We start from the raw sequence: 20,426 nt of genomic DNA on the forward strand, positions 1-20,426 counted from the left end.
CTTCCCGGGTAACAGAAAGTGCATTTCTCGAGAAAAATCTGTGCGCTGTACAGGCCATTAATTTATCTCCATACTAAAGAACTTAAACGCGGTTCGACTGGCTATTCAGCCAAATTATAGAATAATAATATACTGTATACTCCAAGTTAGTTTGAGCTGCGCACTGCACATATTTGAGCCGAATAGTGGCTTCTAGTGGTGGATGAGCAGAATGCATGGCGACGCAAAAGCGGGATCGACGTGGAGTGTTCGCAGATTCTTGTCTTTACTCTGGTCCCTGCGCCTACGAATTTTTCTTCTGTTACTACAAGTATTTGATTTTAACCTTGGATAACAACATGCATACTCGAGTTTAATAACATTAGACTGACTACGTTGAGTTTTGTGTAACGTATTAGCGTATTTAGGCGCGATGAGGAACCGGTAGGCGCCGTGGCTTAGTTGGTTAAAGCGCCTGTCTAGTAAACAGGAGATCCTGGGTTCGAATCCCAGCGGTGCCTTTTTCTTTTTTCTTCTTTTTTTTTCTTCTTCGTTTTCTATCCCCCCCGCCCTGCAAATTTTAAATATTTGTTAATCGTTTTTGTTTATAATTTTGGGGCATGGCTGTGACTGCTCACCACCGCCTATCGTTGTAAGAGTAAGTACCAGAATTCGGTGTGGAGAACTCACAAATATTGAGTAAATTAACAGAAACCACACACACACACACACATTTTCAGAACCGCTTGTCCCTTACGGGGTCACGGGGAACCGGAGCCTACCCGGCAACACAGGGCGTAAGGCCGGAGGGGGAAGGGGACACACCCAGGACGGGACGCCAGTCCGCCACAAGGCACCCCAAGCGGGACTTGAACCCCAGACCCACCGGAGAGCAGGACTGCGGTCCAACCCACTGCGCCACCGCACCCCCTAACTGTAACAGAAACCAATACGTGCAATAATTAGAAATTGATGCACATTCCAATATACAACCCCAATTCCAAGTTGGGACAGTATGGAAAATACTAATTAAAGCAAAAGGAGTGATTTGTAAATTTACCTTGACTTGTAATCAAAGAAAAACAGTATCAAGACAAGGTATTTCAACTGCATTGTTTCTTGAAGAGGGGTGCAGGGGTGCGGTGGGTTAGCTCACAGTTTTGCTCTCGGGTGGGTCTGGGGTTCGAGTCCCACTTGGGGTGCCTTGCGATGGACTGGCGTCCCGTCTTGGGTGTGTCCCCTCCCCCTCCGGCCTTATGCCCTGTGTTACTGGGTTGGCTCCGGTTCCCTGTGACCCTGTATGGGACAAGTGGCTCTGAAGAGAGGGTGCGGTGGCGCAGTGGGTTGGACTGCAGTCCTGCTATCTGGTGGGTCTGGGGTTCAAGTCTCACTTGGGGTGCCTTGTGGTGGACTGGTGTCCTGTTCTGGGTGTGTCCCCTCCCCCTCTGGCTTTATGCCCTGTGTTGCTGGGTGGGCTCCGGTTCCCTGTGACCCTGTATAGGACAAGTGCTTCTGAACAGGGGGTGTGGTGGTGCAATGGGTTTGACCAGGCCCTGCTTTCCACTGGGTCTGGGGTTTGAGTCCCTTGTGGTGGACTGGTGTCCTGTCCTGGGTGTGTCCCCTCCCCCTCTGGCCTTATGCCCTGTGTTGCTGGGTAGGCTCTGGTTCCCTGGGACAAGCAGTTCTGAAAATGTGTGTGTGTGTTTCTTGAAGACATACGTTTATTCTGAAATTAATGTCTGCAACATGTTCCCAAAAAGCTGGGACAGTCGACTGTTTACCACTGTGTAACATCACCACGTTTTTTAATACACCAGTTGGTTAAGTGTAGCAAACGGGATTTTCCCCCACATATATATGGGGACACGGTAACTTGTAATGGGAGACGGGTCAGGATTGCAGGCGGGTCAACATAGTACCCGCATCCTCAGTTTATGTGGCCATGCACTTTATACTTCGGGCACAATGTTGTTTTGATCCTGCTGGAAAATCCAGGGATGTCTCTGGAAAAGATGGCATGTGGATGGCAGCGTATTGTAACGACCCGTGTTACGGTTTAGGTGGGAAACCTGTTCAATGTAAAGAGTTGCATTGTGGGTAACTTGTAAATAGCGTGTGTAACCAGTAGGGACAATTCTGGGGGAAATGATGCGGTGACTGTGTCTCCGGTGCCCCCAACCAAAAGCCTTTTTGGCTAAGATCAAAGTGTAGTTCTCTGGTGTCCTAATAAAATGTTTATCATAAATGCCACCTCTGCTTCAAAATGTATTTTTTTTTTTTTTTTGCATAAATAGTGCCCTCCCAGATGTGCCAGTTACCATGTTAGGGGCTCTGACACCACCCACCATGATAATATACTGTAACACGATTCCCTCATCCGTTTAACATCACCTTTTTATTTCAACTTGTCACATTGTCATTAGTCCTAAACTACCCCTGTCCCAACTTTACTGGAACATGTTGCAGACATCAATTTCAGAATAAATTATATATTCAAAAAAACAACGCAGCTGATTAGGTAAAACATGAAATAGCTCATCTTTATATTGTTTTTCTTTGAAGACAAGTCTCAGTAAATTTACGAATCACTCCTTTTCATTTTTATTAGAATTTTCCACACTGTCCCAACTTTTTTGCAATTGGGGTTGTAGATTTAGATTAAAGGAAGAGAGACAAAAGTAGACAAATTATTTTGTTTATAAGAAATGAAAGTAATGATTGTTAGTTTTGCATCTGACACTTAAGTGCCAGGAGTGTGTGTGTGTGGGTGGGGTGCTACTGGGGCACCCAGTGCTTCAAAGCGGTCACTGAAGATGGATGGATGGACAGTCCTGCATCTCACCAGCTAACTAGCAGAAAGACAGCTAGCTGACAATACTTCAGCACAAATAAACAAGGTACTACATAAAACTATAATAAATAAGGAAACTATTTTATTCTAAACTAGTACAAAGTACAACAAACAAAACAGCAGTCAAATGCCTGGAGCGCTGTTAGTTGAACGCACCGTTACCTTGCACTGCTAACGTGAATCTAGGTTGTTTCAGTCCTCAAACAGTTCAACCAATCAAAGAACAGCACGAATTACTGAAGCAGAAATTGGAGTAAAAACATTTCCCTCTATTTTTTTCGATTCTCTCAATTGTTGATTTAATAGGCACTACCCACACCTATAGCCACTCCTGGTTACTGTACACAAAGCAAAATTTGGGAGCTCAACACCAGTAAAACTGCAAAGAAGTCTCACTTTGACAGTAGCTTGGCCTATATTTTAAGGTCTCAGTGGGGGAACGCTCATTCGTACCATTGGCAAGTCAGCATTGATACAGCCATGAGTTCACATCAGTGCACCCAGACAACAGGGTCTCAACCACCACAGCTTCAACGGCTCTCATCATGGGAGGTGTTTCTGCTGAGATGTTTTTGAGGTTGACAACAAAGTATGTAAGTTTTGAGGTGTTAAACACAGCACTGCTTCTTTACCAGGAGTCTGGACTGCAATAGAGACACTGATTTACCATTGTTCAACTTGTACCACACCTGAGGGCAGCACTTCTAGGTATCTGCCCCCATTTCCAGCTCCTGTTGGACCTTTCAGTAAAGGTATGTAGGAACGCACACAGCTGTGCTGCAATGTTCTATCCGCTATGTTTTGAGCACACAAGAATGCAACTACTGCTCAATGATTAATAATCTTTTGTCTGTTAAAATGTGTTGGTTGAGGACTTCTGAACTGCAGAATGTGGAAAGTGAATTGATTTTGTGTACAGTGGAAAAAACTAATGACAAGTGTTACTATTCAGCACAGCACAACTTTGTCAAGGTTTCTTTAATAAAATCAGTTTGTTCTGGACAAATATGCCTAAAGCAACCTTCCATCATACCAAGTTTATTTCTGAACTAAGTACAATTACAGTTTGAACAGTATCATGGTATGAAATAAATAACTGTACTTCAGTCTTGGCATTTTCACGCTGACATGGGAAAAAATGTATCTAGGGAAAAATGCTACTTTAGTCTTCAGACTCTCCTGGATTTCGTATGTCATCGATCTTCAGTATCATCTTCACCACCTGTGTGGCCAGAGAAATCTGCTGCTTCTTCCCTATCAGAGTCTCAATCACATGCTGCTGCTTCATATCTGAGGGAGACATATACACAATTAGACCTGTAGTTGTCCATTTAAACTTTTTAATTGCATCTAGCACAAGCTTACAACAATGGCGCTTCTAAAAGAGCGTAAGAATGTTACTGGTCCCACTTTTCAAAGACTATGCTGACACTAAGTTGAGCAAAACTGTAATTATAAATTACCCACTGAACAAAAAGTTAAACTCATACTCAAAGTAATCACACAAGTGGAAAAAGAAATGCACATACCATTCGTGGCCAGATGCAGACAATCAATTCCGAGTGCCGAGTTGTTCTCCTTCACTTGTCTGGCCCGAACCTCAGTCATGGTCTGAATGGGGTTCATACCACTGTTCTCTGCAAGTGCCATAGGGATGACCTCCAGTGCGTCCGCAAATGCCCTCATGGCATACTGCTCCAGGGAGGGGCACTGGATGAAGGAAAAAACTTCTTTGGCTCGTGACTTTTAAGTGCTGTCAAACTCTTAAGAGGCTTCACAATGGTACACAACAAATTTATGTCTACATTCAATGAATTTACCACAGTGACTTGCTCTTGAGTGTTTAAGCACTAAATGTAGGTATTACCTTGTCTGCGGCCTGGTTGACTGCAAGAGCGCATGAGATCTCTGAAGCCCCACCCCCATACACAATACGGTTATCTCGCACCAAGTTGCGAATGACACAGAGGGCATCATGTAAAGCACGCTTGGCTTCCTCAATGATCTGAGAACAAAACAAGTAAAGTCATTTGAAGATATGCAACTTCATTCAAATGAATAAGCTAATAAAAGCCAAAAGGAGATGCTAACCATCTTGTTTCCTCCACGAATGAAGACCGTAACAGCTCTGGTGTTCTTGCACTCCTCTATCACCAGCATGCGGTCTTTCGTAGTGCCGAAGCAGATCTCCTTCACCAGTCCTGCAGTGCCCAGTTTCTCGGGCGTGAGCTCACAGAACCTTGGCACGATTCGGCCACCCGTTGCAATAGCAATTAGCTGAAAGTATGTTGGGAGATGGTCAATGAATTTGGTCAACAATAATATCACGGTATTTATTGGTATTAAGGTCAAAATAAGCAATTGTAAAAAGAAAAAAACACACCATGTTACAATATGAACAAAATTGTTTTACATGACCATGAAACTGTCACAGGACAAACAAGATTAATATCGTGTGTGTGACCACATTTTCTGTAACATTATTTCCAGAACTATGACAATGACTGGGAAACACAAAGTCACAAGAGAGCCAGTCTGCACATACCTCAATTTCAGGTCCACCAACCCAACGTACTGCAGGCAGCTGATTCTGCAGCAGTAAGTGATTTGCTTCATCATCAAAACCCCACTGGCAAATTGCAAGGTTGGCTCCATTGTCTTTGATCTATGGATGGGGACAAGGAGGGGGGTCAGAATATTTCTGCTTAATTCATAATTACGCACAAAAAATGTAAAGCATGCAGATTAAAATATTCTTAGCTGGGTATTGCTTATTTACTGGAACACTTTAATGCTGACACTAACCTGCTGTATCATTTCCTGGAATTTTTCCTTCTCATATTTCTGCAGAGCTTTATAATCCTCTACAGAAGTCACATCCAGCTTATGCTTTGTCTTGGGCTTTGGAGGCTCAAATGGGCAGGTAAGTATGGCAATTTTTGTATCTTTCAAAACCTAAAGACAGTATGTCAGTCAGACACCAATCACTTTTAAACCAAACACTGAAAGGAATGCATTTCTCTCAGAAATAAAAGCCAGCTAACCTTGGGCATCTGGGGGTGACTGAACTCCTTGTCCACAATCACACCCTTGATGAGCTGGGTGTCCTCAAGCTTCCCGCCCACCTTCCCCTCCATCTTGATCAGCTCAAAGTCAACATCCTTCCTCTCCATGTCTGCAACAGTTAGAATGGCATTGACCGCAATCTCTGCCATCTGTCTGTGGCAACGATTGATCCTACCCAAAGACATCGAGAGGGGAATGTTAAGAGCTTATAAAGCAGTTCTCACAGTTCAGTGAGAAGTTCAAACTCAGATGTAGCATTTATGAAATCGATAACAATACACACCAGCATTCCTCAAAGTGTCATTTGCAACACCAATTAAAAATACCACTGAGGATTTGTTAAAAGTAAAAATATAGAAGACATTAACGGCATTTAAAATTTTAACATGAATTGCATATAAATACATAAATGTAATTTACTTCAGATGCAACAAGTCAATTTAGCATCAAACTTGATCATTTTTATATCTTTAACAAATGCATCTTCTGGAATGACTTCCATTTAGACTAACAACCCAGATCACAAGGTAGTCAAGATTTTCCCTTTTGCCCCTTACACTTTAGAGCCCAGGGTGGTCATGGCTGTCTGGATGAGTGGCTCTGTATTATTGGGGTCCACTGGGAAGCTGTCACCAATATTGTCCAAGTGCTCAATAGCAATGCGTGCTGCCTGGTCGTAGCCATCTGCAATGCGGATTGGGTGGATCCCACGATCCAGCAGCTGCTCAGCCTGCTCCAGAAGGGCTCCAGCAAGCACTGAGTGAAACCAGGTGTGAAGATAGTTCAGATGGTGTGCATTTAGTTCCGTCAAACTTTAAATCACACAGACATTAATCTGATTTCAGCAATGGCTTGTTCAGCTAGGGTCACACTGGTCAAATCCCAATCAAAATGCCACCACAAAAAATAAAAAAAACCCAGTCAAGGTACAGCCTAATTCCCCCCCTTATTTTTCTTTAAAATCAGAACTGGGTTACAACAACAGAATGAGAATATACAAATACATACTTGTACAAGCAAAACTGCACCAGGGCAAAAACTTACAACATTTAGCCAGGGCTGTCATATAGCACCATCTTAGAAGTTTCAAAAAGATAACCAGATATTATAGTATTTATTCAAAATAAGATTCCATTCAATGTTAACTTCTTGAGTGGAAGAAAGTTACATACTTGAGCTACCCATGTGTGTGATAGAAGCTTCTTAGGTGAAACAGTTGATAAAATACACTTTGCCACATGTATGAAGTCATTGTGCATTCCAGATTCATCAAAAAAAAATTTTGTTGTGGTTGAAAAGAAATAGAGAATGACAAGTTTTGTTAAAGGTGTTTTGAACAGTTCAGAAAGTTTTAGATTTAAATTTCAGTAAGCCTGTATTTGATCACATTACCAGGAGAAATGTTTCAAGTGCTGCCTGTATATTTGAGACAACCAATTATTTCTCTGAGCTCTTTAAAAATCATTTTAAAAATGTGGTAGGAAACAGACACTAGTAAGAAGTGCTAACTTCAGACAGTTGTAAGCTACATAAACACTAATGAAATACAATTTAAAATAAAACAGTATTTTGTTAACGCCTTACCTACTACACCTGTGGTTCCATCACCAATCTCGTCATCCTGAGATTTGGAGAGCTCGACCATAAGTTTTGCAATCTGGTGGTCCACATCCATCATGCTGAGAATTGTTGCTCCGTCGTTCGTGATGGTCACTTCGCCATCCTTGTCCACCATCATCTTATCGAGACCTTCAATGCCAACAGGGGGATGTGGGTAAGGTAAAATCCCTAACTTGCCCAGAGTGCAGAGTAAAAGGGAGTAAAGCCCATACCATTGGGTCCCAGAGAAGTCTTCAGTGTGTTTGCCACTGCTTTGGCTGCCATGATGTGGGACTGGAAAGAAACAGGACAGAAAAGTGAGGAATGATGGTGTTATGGAGACACACCTGAAGGCAAGTCACAGTAATACAAAAAGAGCTATTTTCTACTGGCCAGGCAACCTAGTGCATCCTAATATTTTGTGAAGCTTGACTCCAAGTTTCACACATACAGTAACTTGCATATTTAATGCAAAATTATTTTCAGGCTAATATCTTGCAAAAAGCATAAGTACAACAGGTCTTCACTGTGGACAGCATACTCAATATTTCATTTATCACATCCATCTTCATTAGGCAAGTCAAATGCTGCATTCATTTATGCAATAGCAGCAGGTGGCACAGTGGTTACAGCCATCACCTTTCAATTAAACTGGATCTGGGTTCAAATCCCACCTCCTGCTTTAGTACCGTTGATCATGGTACTTTGTGTTAATTCATACAACACTGCAGTAAAATTCGCCTAGCTGCACGAATGGATAAATCATTGCAAGCACCTTTTTTTATGAAAACAGTGCAAGTCACTTTGGACAGAAGCAACTAAAAAGAACCATATCGTTAATAACAAGTTTAACTTTAAGTTATAATTTAGCACGATCATGAACAACTGAACACAAGACAAGCCAGGGGGCTTGAAGTGAGGAAATTCCTACTTTGAGGCGCTTTTATCATTTCTCTGGAACTTCGTATATACTGGGAACAAAACAGAAAAACGAAGGAATTCCTCGGTAGCTAAAAGAAATGAGATCACAAACGTATAAAATAATTTAAATGCAAAGGCCCAGAATGCGCCTGCGCAAAGCGATCCGGGTTTTGTGTCTATGAAGGATTTCACCCCATGAATACTTCAAAAACGAACTGACGCAGCCAGTTCGTTCTTTCAATATGCTGTTGCCTCGCATTGCTCAGGAGCAGCTATAGTGGAAACAACACGAAAATGAGTGTGAAGAAAAAGGTGGTGGTGGGGGGACGACGACACCGGGTAGCGGCGCAGCGGCATCATTCAATGATTCATTGTCAGTACCTTCAGCGCGTCAAGGCCCGTCAGCCGAGTTTTCTTATCCTGGTCCTTGATAATGATGAACGGACGTCCATATTCATCGAAAGCGAGAGTCCCCAAAGAGGACATTTTAAGTGCTAAACAAGCGGTTTGCCAAAAAGCACAAAAACGTATATATAATGGTTTTTTTCTAAAAAGACACAAATCAACTACACCACCAACAGCCCCTTCTGTGCAGAGAACCACGCGCTGAGACTTCTGGAAAAGTCTAAGGGAGGGGAGGCGGGACCAAAAACGTCTGAGAGGGGAGAGAACGACGTTCACATTTACCGCATTTTATATAGGCACCAACTGCTTAAATATAACACCAATTTATCGTATATATAAGTTTAATTTTGAGAAATTAAAGTAAAAGAGATAAGCAAAGACAGACTACAGCAGAAATCTTCGCCTACTATTCGAACGAATGCATCTACCAGTGGTCTCCTCCATTCTCGCGTTGCTACGAACGAGAAATTTTTTCTTCGATAACTGAGCCAATCAGGAAGCAGAAATTAGTGTATTGCCCCCTACTGTCGGGAGATACGAAATACCCAAAAGCGATGGATGTTTCCTGCTTAAAAATTCATGAAACATTTTTATAAAGTTGAATTTTAAAATATGCACACTGTTTTCACTAGCAACCTTAACTTACATCTGGGGCTAAGGTTTACGGAAATATACAAAGTTATTGTAAAATAACAGCACACTTTCACATTACAGCAGATTAACGAGATTGCAAAGGCACACGTCACGTGCCAAATATTAACTGAACGAGCAACTGTATGAAACGATGTATCAGAAATATTAAATTATGTGCGGTGAAAAACACCAACTAACGCAAAATTTAGATATTACACTGATATTGCGCATCTCTGGGGTATTTTTAGAAGGTACAAATCTTATTATTCAGCTTCCTTTTGTTTTTCCTTTTAGATCAATTTGTATTGTATTGTTTAACTTAATAAAGTAAATATTGCAATGCAGTATTTTATGCCAAGAAAAGCTGATAGAAAAAAACTATATATGAGGGTAAACTGGTGTGATTGATAGATAGATATACAGTGCCGTGAAAAAGTATTTGCCCCCTCCCTGATTTTTTTATTTTTTTTGCATATTTGTTACAGTTAAATGATTGACATCATCAAACAAATTTTAATATTACACAAAGATAACCCGAGTAAATACAAAATGCAGTTTTTAAATGATGATTTCATTTATTAAGGGAAAAAAGCTGTCCAAACCTATCTGGCCCCATGTGAAAAAGTAATTGACCCCCTCCCCTTGTTAAATTATGAATGAACTGTGATTAACCACATTTTTTGGAAAACTGAGTTAAATTTCACTTGCCACACCCAGGCCTGATTACTGCCAGACCTGTTGAATCAAGAAATCACTTAAACAGAACCTGTCTAAAAGATCTAAAAAGATCTCAAAAAGCAATACATTATGCCGCGATCTAAAGAAATTCAAGAACAGATGAGAAACAAAGTAATTGACATGTATCAGTCTGGAAAGGGTTAAAAAGCCATTTCTAAGGCTTTGGGACTCTAGCGAATCACGATGAGAGCCATTATCCCCAAATGGAGAAAACTTGGAACAGTGGTGAACCGTCCCAGGAGTGGCCGGCCTACCAAAATTACTCCAAGAGTGCAACGATGACTCATCCAGAAGCTCATAAAAGAACCCAGAACAACATCTAAAGAACTGCAGGCCTCACTCGCCTCAGTTAAGGTCAGTGTTCATGATTCAACAATAAGAAAGAGACTGGGCAAAAATGGCATCCATGGGAGAGTTCCAAGGTGAAAGCCACTGCTGACCAAAAAGAACACAAAGGCTCGTCTCACATTTGCCAGAAAACATCTTGATTATCCCCAAGATTTTTGGGCAAATATTCTGTGGACTGATGAGACAAAAGTTGAACTTTTTGGAAGGTGTGAGTCACATCACATCTGGCGCAAAACTAACACAGCATTTCATAAAACAAACATTATACCAACAGTCAAACATGGTGGTGGTAGTATGATGGTCTGGGGCTACTTTGCAGCTTCAGGACCTGGACGACTTGCCATAATTGATGGAACCATGAATTCTGCGCTCTACCAGAAAATCCTGAAGGAGAATGTCCCGCCATCAGTTCATGACCACAAGCTCAAGCGCGCTTGGGTTATGCAGCAGGACAATGATCCGAAACACACCATCAAGTCCACCGCTGCATGGCTCAAAAAAAACAAAATTAAGGTTTTGGAGTGGCCTACTCAAAGTCCGGACATAAATCTGATTGAGATGCTGTGGCATGACCTTAAACAGGCCGTTCATGCTCGAAAACCCTCCAATGTGGCTGAATTAAAACAATTCTGCAAAGAAGAGTGGGCCAAAATTCCTCCACAGCGATGTGAAAGACTCATTGCCAGTTATCGCAAATGCTTGATTGCAGTTGTTGCTGCCCAGGGTGGCACAACCAGTTATTAGGTTTAGGGCGCAATTACTTTTTCACATAGGGCCAGGTAGGTTTGGACAGCTTTTTTCCCTTAATAAATGAAATCATCATTTAAAAACTGCATTTTGTATTTACTCATGTTATCTTTGTGTAATATTAAAATTTTTGATCTCAATCATTTAACTGTGACAAATATGCAAAAAAATTTAAAAAAATCAGGAAGGGGGCAAATACTTTTTCACGGCACTGTAGATAGCTCTTTAATAATGTCAAAGGAAACAGAACAAGGCTACGGAAACTGGAATAAAACAGGAATAAATATTACATTAAGTATTAAAGTACAAGTATCAAGCATCAAAGAGCACAAAACAGTGTGCAAATACATAAAGAATATAACTGTAGAAATACAGAAGAGAAATAGTCCAGTTTCCCACTCACCACATTTTAACATCACATTGTGCATCCCTGCTGCTGACAGGAAGGAAGCTTTGTTGATTACCTGTGTTTAGTTTCAAACATGGTTCTTTCTTTTAATTAATTTAACATATGTTTACTTTTACATTTATTCATTCAGCGGACGCTTTCCTCCAAAGTGACCTACATCTCGCAGAAAAATACAATGCGTGTATTGTTTACACTATTGTTTCTACTAAATGCTGCCAGTGAATTGGTTTTAAGAATTACATTTTGTTAATAAACAGGTCATGGTGTTAATCATTTCGCTTTCATTTCTACATGTTGTGAAATCACTGCACGGGTGCAAACTCCCCTGTGGGAGGTAAACAAACACTGTTTTGAACTCTAACCTTTTCGAAAGGCTCCCCAGCAAAAAACATTACACGTGAAACATTTTCAGTCTCGTGCACAACAAATTAACATGCTTATTATCTAGTGCAGCTGATGCTTCTATATCTAAAGGGAATGAGAGCTGTACAGTTATATTTCACAGACTCTTCTGGTAAGGGCCTTGCTCAGGGGTACCACACCTACTCTGACGGAGACACTTTGCCTGGAAACTTCTAGGTCACCTGTGCAAGTACTTGACCTCTTTGCCACCCCTGATGGAGAAGCCTGAGATCATGGAAATGTGTAGGAAAAATCCAGAGTTGGCCCTTTTTTCTGAATGCACTGCTGTTCACTCTGAGTTGCACATCACTACAAAGGAGTAGATGTGAATGTAGGTATAAATGTAGTGTAGAGGAGCAGTGGCGGCAGCAGTTGGCAGAACAGTTTTGTCACCAGGGGTCCCTAGAGGCCCAGTGATTCCTCAAGCACTTGTAGAGATGCAGAGAGAGAAGCTACAGGTGAATTAAATACAGGTAAAGTTGGTAGCCATTGAAGATCAGACATGCACACACTGTCTGAAACCGCTTGTCTCAATCGGGGGTTGCGGCAAACCGGAGCCTAACCCGGCAACACAAGGCGCAAGGGACACACCCAGGATGGGATGCCAGTCCCTCACAGGGCACCCCAAGCAGGACTCAAACCCCAGACCCACCCGAGAGCAGGACTGGGTCAAACCCGCTGCACCCCCATGCCCCCATGGCTACTTCTAAATTGATTATAGCAGCATTTTTATTACACTTGTCCATTACCCTCTATATCTGTCCTTGGTTTTCAACACCATCAGGTTCTCAAGACACTCTGAGAGACCCTCAAGAGACAAATAAGGAGCCCAAGATAATGATTTACTGGTGGTTCTCGCACCCCCGAGGTCACCAAGCGGACGAGAGCCTCTACCAAAGAGCATTGACACCTGAAGACAGGTTGTTCAATGATGCAATAGAGCTATGTTTTGCCAGTCTGTAGATGGAGCTGATTTAGTTATTTAGTAGTTTATCTGATACTTTTCTGTAAAGCAACTTACACTGATTTACCTATTAATACAACTGGGTAATTTTTTACTAATTCAGGATAAGTACCTTGAGCAAGGGGACTACAGGAGAAAGTGGAATTCGAACCCAGATCCTCGCCACTGTGTCACCTGCAGCTCCAATCTTAGTAGGAAACAGAAAGTACCCCCATGGTTTCCCAATGTTGTTTCTTTATGAACATGTTAAGCGAGAATGTTTACTTTACAAATCTAAAATGTGCTTTTCCTTACTAACCCAATGAGGGAAATGTTGTTTTGATGCTGTAAATATTGTAAAATCACTGAGTTTTGTGCAATATTGTTAGGGACAATGTTAAATATGGACAATGATTGGAAAAATGCAAAGTCCATGGACCCGCTGTCACTGAAAAATGACAAACATTTATATAATGCAACATGAGACAGTTTCGGCCCTTGGGCTCAAAGTTACTGGTAGATCATGTGCTCCGCAATAACAGAGTAACTCTCCCCACTTGCCGTCGCATTACAGAAGATACAGCAGAAACATCTGAGCAAAAACGAAACCACAACTGACAATGTGAACAAAACTTTTATGTGACTTGAATACAAATAAGTCAAAAGGGAAAAACAGCAAATTATGCAGACTGATTCCAGTCCCTCAGCCACTTCTGAGTTTGGTGGAGTCCAAGGGAGTCCACTGTGATTCAGGCACAATGTGGACAGAAAGGCTTTTTTCATGGTAATCATGCCATCAAGCATGCCCATAAACAAGCCTGCACTTGAGCAAAAGTCATCTTGGTGCAATCAGTCAAAATGTCCCATTAAAATTGTCGCTACCTATTAAGCAGCCAACATTTAGGGTGCGTATAGCGGATACCGGTACTTTCCAAGTCTGCACCAGTCCTGCACGCCTAGGGGACAATTCTTCATGCAATCTGAGCACAGCCCTTCAATACCAGGACTATACCATCCAATAAGAGGTCAAAGGAGAAGATGACCATATTGATTTTGTTGAAGCAAGAATAAAAATGTCCAAGGTCTTCCCACAGTGTAATAAATACAAATCTAGAGTTACAAATGAAAGTTAGGTGTAATTGAAAAATTGACCTTCTATATAATGAGGCTGTAAATCTGGAGGCCTTCATTCCCACACAGATGTGTAACGTATAACAAGTTTTAACAGCTGCAGCACACTTTCGCAACAGAGGCAACGTTTCCTGGGCGCGCTTACAGATTGTTTCAGAGAACTAAGTGTGAAATAAGTGTGTCTACTTGTTTTGAGTAGGGGGGCAGTGGCACAGTGGGTTGGTCCTGGTTCTGCTCTTCGATGGGTTTGGGGTTTGAGTCCCGCTTGGGGTGCCTTGCGACGGACTGGCGTCCCGTCCTGGGTGTGTCCCCTCCCCCTCCAGCCTTACACCCTGTGTTGCTGGGTTATGCTCCGGCTCCCTATGACCCAGAATGGGACAAGTGGTTCATACAACGTGTGTATAGTGCAGTTCCTTAGACAACCATATAAAACAAAAGCACTTAAGTATAAAAATAGAAAAATAAACAAACAAAGATGGCGAGAACACACGAACTGAGCTGGATTCAAACCCACAGCTGGGGACCTGCGAGCGCAACCTGCTGCCGCCATCGTGCTGCGCGTGGCCACACTCCTCATAACTCATCATGTGGGGAAAATTAATTACTCATCGACCTGCACACTCGTGATAATGAACGAGAGAGCCACGAAAGGCCCGAAACGCAGGTCGCCACGGTGTGGTTCCTGAAATATGTGCTAACTGGAGACGAAAGGGTTCAAGAGCCCGTGGAGAGCAGAACAAGCGAAGGATGAGCGAGCTGTGCGAGCGATCGCAGCGCATCTAATTGTGCGGAGCTCCAGCGGCTCGAGAAGCGGCTCAATTAATCAGCGTCGCCACTTCCCCTCTTTAGGATCCGAATTACACGGCCCGCTAAATTAGTCCCGGCGCGGGAACAGACATCCTCCCCCGCCGCGTGCGACACTTTCTCAGAGACTCAAGTGCTAGGCTGCATGGAAGAGCGCTCACGCAGCTCTTGCGCAAAGGTCACACACCACTCTCAGTGCGCCTGCGCTCTCCCAGTCTCTGCACGTGCCTTACTTTTCAAAGACCCCTCATGCGCATGCGCGTGCGATATGGCTCAGTACATCCGGGCGGTCGGGTTTGCTGTCCGGAATCGGACTCGCCCCCCCCGTGACACCAGAGCGGTTCGCGGCCAATAGCTTCTTCACCACCCGCACGGATTGTCAGTTCGGTCCTGGACAGCAAGTGTTACAACGGAGCTCAGATTAATTTTATATTCTTCTACACACTGAAGACTGGAATAGAAAACCCAGCTGTAAGGCTGCATGCAGAGCTGTCCATTGCCCTAAATGATACACAAAAAGATAAAATAAAGTACCTGGAAAGAAAAAACTGACCAAACGTACATTTTTTATGACGCCTTTCTCCATAGTCACTTATAATATAAAGCCTCCTATAATGATTCACCCATTTATTTATTTAGCAGACACTTTTCTCCAAAGCAACTTCCAATGAACTCTATGTAGTGTTATGAACCCACACACCTTATTCACCACGTTGACTTACACAGCTAGATACACTATTTACAATGGGTCACTCATCCATGCATCAGTGGAACACACTTTATCTGTTACTCACACACTATGGGTGAACCTGAACAGCATGTCTTTGGAGTGTGGGAGGAAACCAGAGCACCCAGAGGAAACCCTTGCAGATACAGGGGAAACTTACAAACTCCACACAGACTGAGCAGGGATCAAACCCATGTCATCTTGCACTACCAAGGTGCTGTGAAACAGCAGCACTACTCACTGTGCCACCCCAGTGTAGGATATACTATTTACACAGGTGTAGGGTAAGGACCTTACTCAAGGGTACTACAGCTGGAGGTGGGATTCAAACCTGTGTCCTCTGTGTCCAAAGGTAGCAACTCCAGCTACTACACTACCAGCTGCTTGTTTGAGATATATCTTAAAATATATAGGAAATATTGACTGGAGAATTAAACTACATTAATTTATTTCAGCTTATACTATTGGCTTGTGTTTTGAATGTAAAAAGTGTTCTAATTGCATTATATTTGAGTGGTCCTTTTATAAAACAAAAATAATAATTTACTTCTTTAGATTTCTATTCATTCTTCTTAGATTTCTCACAAAAACCCAAATTTGGACCCTTTCCAGACCACTCAGACTTTAACATGCATTGCAAAGTAACTTCTGAAACTCTATTCTGCCCTCTGAATAATGTGTTGTCTTTCAGAACCACACACACACACACACACACACACACACCTTCTGAACCACTTGTCCCATACAGGGTTGCAGGGAACCAGAGCCTACCCAGCAACACAGGGCATAGGGCCGGAGGGGGAGGGGACACACCCAGGACAGGATGCTAGTCTGTCACAAGGCACCCCAAGCAGGACTCGAACCCCGGACCCACCGGAGAGCAGGACCCGGTCCAACCCACTGCGCCACCGCACCCCCCACGAATAAATAAGCTCACTAATAAATATGCTGTTTTCTGCTAAAAACATGACATAAGGCTATGAAAAAAAAAAAAAAATTTAAAAACAATATCTGAACTTCATTTTTGCTTATTTTTTTAAAAGAGACAAAACGGCTGTTTTGTTGCAACTGTATCTTTGATTTACTGTACGCTGTATTAATGCTTTTTGGCCAGCGCAGAGAGTTATGTTATTTGTCAAATTTTACTAGATTTAATTTTAAACACATTCAGAAGACATCATTCTACAGTATTTTACTGCAGTTATTGTTTTTTGTGAAGAGGCTGTGAGCGGCTGTGAAGAGACACCAGTATTCCTACATTTTAAATGAAACACAGGACTGTATATAAAAAGTCTGCTACATAAGGATGAGGTTTCACCCTAGGGAAGAAAAAAAGCGGTGTGAAGAGAGTGTAATTTATGAGTGCCTAACAAGACACTGATTCCGCGGGCTCCATATCGCTACCTGCTCATCACGAGACAGAAAATTAACAGTGAATGAATATGGAGTGATGAGAAGTGATTGGGCTTAAAATGAAAAACGTTGCCTCATGTTTCAAGGTGCCTTTGCCTTCTCACTAAATAATGTGCAGGTGAGTGTGTGTGTGTGGGCAGGGGGGGGGCACACTGACGGTACCAAAGAGAGCAAGAGCCCTGCCAAGGTCCAGTACACAGATCAACCCAGGACTGATGTAAAAATGCCCTTTCAACACATTCAGCCCCATGTGTGAACAAGTCTCCTGTGTGCTCAGCGTGCTCGCAGAAGAAACTTGAAGAATCACCATGACAATAAAAATCCATATCCAGAAAAAAGAGGAAATTCCCTATTGTGTGCTTCACGAGCCTTCAGCCGAAATGTCACTATGGGACGAAAGCAACCGGTTTTGAAGAGTTAGTGTGTCGTCTTCAGTAACATGAGCAGGGGTTGTGAGCCCTTTGAGCCCTTTTTCAGGACTTAATCTGAAAAAAGTTAAATAATGCATTCTTTTATTAATTATTATTATTGTCATAATGTATTATGATGAAGATGATAATGATTATTATAAACGTAATAATAATAATAAAAATTGTCATCATAATCATAATAATCTATGGTGACAATAATAATAAAATGCTGTAAATGAGTGTGGTGGGTTCAGCTGGTTCCTGCTGTGTGGTGGATCTGGGGTTCGAGTCCTGCTTGGGGTGCCTTGCGATGGACTGGCGTCCTGTCCTGGGTGTGTCCCTTCCCCCTTCAGCCTTGTGCCCTGTGTTGTTGGGTAAGACTCTGGCTCGCCTCAACCCCGCTCGGGCCAAACGAGTAATGGTTGGATGGATGGAGGAAAATGAGTGTAGAGCAAATGGCAAATGAGTGTAGGGTATTCGGCTAGAGCAGCCTCCCTCTCCTCAGTCATCATCCTCTTTAACTTGTCTGAAGCATTCGACACTGTCAATCACTAGATTCTACTCTCCTCTCTTAGTCAGCTTGGGATAAAAGGAACTGGACTAAAATGGTTTGAGTCCTACCTATCTGACAGATCCTATCAAGTGGTCTGGCGGGGCTCCCATTCTTCTCTGCCTTTCTCAACTGGTGTCCCGCACGGCTCGGTACTGGGTCCTCTGATATTCTCGGTCTGCACCTCCTCCCTCAGCACTGTCTTTGCCTCCCATGGATTCAAATACCACTGCTACTTGATAATACCCAGCTGTTCCTCTCCTTTCTACCTGGAGCATCAGACATTTCTGCGCACATCTCTGCCTGCCTGTCGGACATCTCTGCATGGATGTCTGATCACCACCTCCAACTCAACCTCTTCAAAACAGAGATCCTTCACATCCCACCTGGCCTGTCTTCCTGTCATGATCTCTTGGTCAAACTGGATAACTCACTCATTTTACCTACCTTCTCAGCCAAGAGTCTGGGAGTGATGCTCGACTCGAGTCTATCTTTCTCTCAGCACATCGAAACCACAACCCGGTCCTGCAGATACATCCTACATAATATCAGCAGGTCCATCCTTATTTCACAAAAGGTTTTGCACAACTACTTGTCCACCATGGTGATATTCCCCCTGGACAATTGCAACTTTCTCCTGTCTGGCTTTCCTGCTCCTGCCATCAAACCTCTGCAGCTGATTCAGAATGCTGCTGCGTTTGACTTGCTGAAGTGCTCCCATGTATCTCTTCTATTGGTTCCTCTGCACTGGCTTCCCATAGTTGCCTGGATCAAATTCAAGACCCTGGTTATGGCCTACAAAAGCATCAATGAAACTGCTCCTAGCTAACTAGAAGACTTGATCACCCACTACACTCCAACCAGACTGCTACGCTCCTCCATATCTGCCCACTTGGTGGTCCAACGCACGAAACGTAACGCACAAAGGTTCTCGGTTCTGGCTCCGTTGTGGTGGAACAACCTCCCCATCTTACTCAGAACTGTTGAAACTCTGTCCACATTTAAAAAGGGTCTTAAAACTCACCTCTTCCAGACTCACTTTGCCCATGATCCCTTAAGTTCATGTAAGGTGTGAATGTTCATGCACCATAACTTTAAGATCATGCCCGGATCAATCTTTTAGCTACTCCTGTAATGTAACATAAATGTTTATATGCATCACAAAAAAAAAAAATACTAAGAAGGTGATCAGGAATCATCGATATTCTGATAAAGTTTTATGCAGATACTTGTGTGATGAGCAGTGGTGCATATAGTGGAAAGAAACAAACTAACTGGACTTAAGAATCACACGTCTGCAACTACGTTTCTCTTTCTCCTAATGTAATGCACACATTGTATTTTCTATGAGATATCCGTTGCTTTTGAGAAAAGTCTTAGCTAAATGAATAAATGTAAATGTAAATATTTATTACAAGCAGTTGTCTTGTCCCTGATGAAGACTGGGAGGACACCTTGGGGAGGGGGATCTCAGAGGATATTTTGTGCTCTGTGTCATCTCCTTCTTTTATCACCCAAGAATAAGAACCTGAGGGGGGTCCAAACTCAAACACTCCAGTTGCCTCCCTTTTAAACATTTTGTACAAGTCTAAATACAGTACATCCAGGAGATGGAAGGCAAGGATTGCAATGCTGGAAATGGAGATTTTTCAGTAAAAGGAAAAACATTTTTGGGTTTCATCAAGTGCAATGTGTGAGATGAGTCTCATTCGTTATACACGGACACTCTGCTTTAAGTCCCATTGTACCCGTTCATCGTGGTGTTAAAGGCATACGTAGAATAAATGGTGTAATCTTAGGGAAAGCGCAACATTTTACTGGAGACAGTGATGTTTACACGTTCAGCCGTTCATTCCATCAATGGCTCTTTCCCCTGTGCTCCCTCTTCATGGTGGAAGTCATTTTTCATCGGTGAACACATAACGTACAGGTCTCGAACAGAACTCATGGGAACACACACTCGGGCAGCAGCGGGGGAAGTGAATCAGCTCATAGCGAAACATGGACAAGCCCATGAAAGGAAAGCTCATCTTAGTCATCCACGGCACGTGGCGTACGGAGAGTGATGGAAAAATCAGCAATTCATAATCTGCAAACGGGAGCAAAAGTGCAGAATGGTGCAGATCAAAATAGGGCAAAAACACTGAAATGGATTCGTGGCAGCTGTGGGGTTTTGTATTGTAACAACCCGCGTTACTGTAAGTTTGAGCGGGAAATGGGTCTGCTGTAACTAGTTGCATTATGGGAAAAATGTGAATAGTCTGCAACCACTGGGGGGATTTACAGGCAAAATAAAGGGATAACCTTGTTTGCTGGTGAAAGGAGAGAAAGCCTGGGGGTGCTAAACAAG

The 20,426-nt window shown here is 42.7% G+C and overlaps 1 protein-coding gene and 1 non-coding gene across 2 annotated transcripts; one reads left to right on the forward strand and one right to left on the reverse strand.

The window, feature by feature from the left end:
* The first annotated feature begins 426 nt into the window (after positions 1 to 426).
* On the forward strand, positions 427 to 500 carry trnat-agu (transfer RNA threonine (anticodon AGU)). Its single transcript has one exon. It is a non-coding gene; the product is annotated as a tRNA-Thr (tRNA).
* A 3,188-nt stretch (positions 501 to 3,688) lies between these two features.
* On the reverse strand, positions 3,689 to 9,049 carry cct5 (chaperonin containing TCP1, subunit 5 (epsilon)). The gene is made up of 11 exons (XM_018757977.2): positions 8,798 to 9,049; positions 7,729 to 7,789; positions 7,481 to 7,645; positions 6,454 to 6,652; positions 5,875 to 6,067; positions 5,636 to 5,785; positions 5,376 to 5,495; positions 4,922 to 5,107; positions 4,698 to 4,835; positions 4,360 to 4,540; positions 3,689 to 4,120 (listed from the first exon to the last, which is right to left on the reverse strand). Exons 1-11 carry the CDS (start codon positions 8,900 to 8,902, stop codon positions 3,993 to 3,995), a joined length of 1,626 nt encoding a protein of 541 aa, XP_018613493.1. The 5' UTR covers positions 8,903 to 9,049; the 3' UTR covers positions 3,689 to 3,992.
* Positions 9,050 to 20,426: the final 11,377 nt, after the last annotated feature.

Source organism: Scleropages formosus, chromosome 1 (assembly GCF_900964775.1).
Source record: "Scleropages formosus chromosome 1, fSclFor1.1, whole genome shotgun sequence".
Lineage (NCBI taxonomy): Eukaryota > Metazoa > Chordata > Actinopteri > Osteoglossiformes > Osteoglossidae > Scleropages > Scleropages formosus.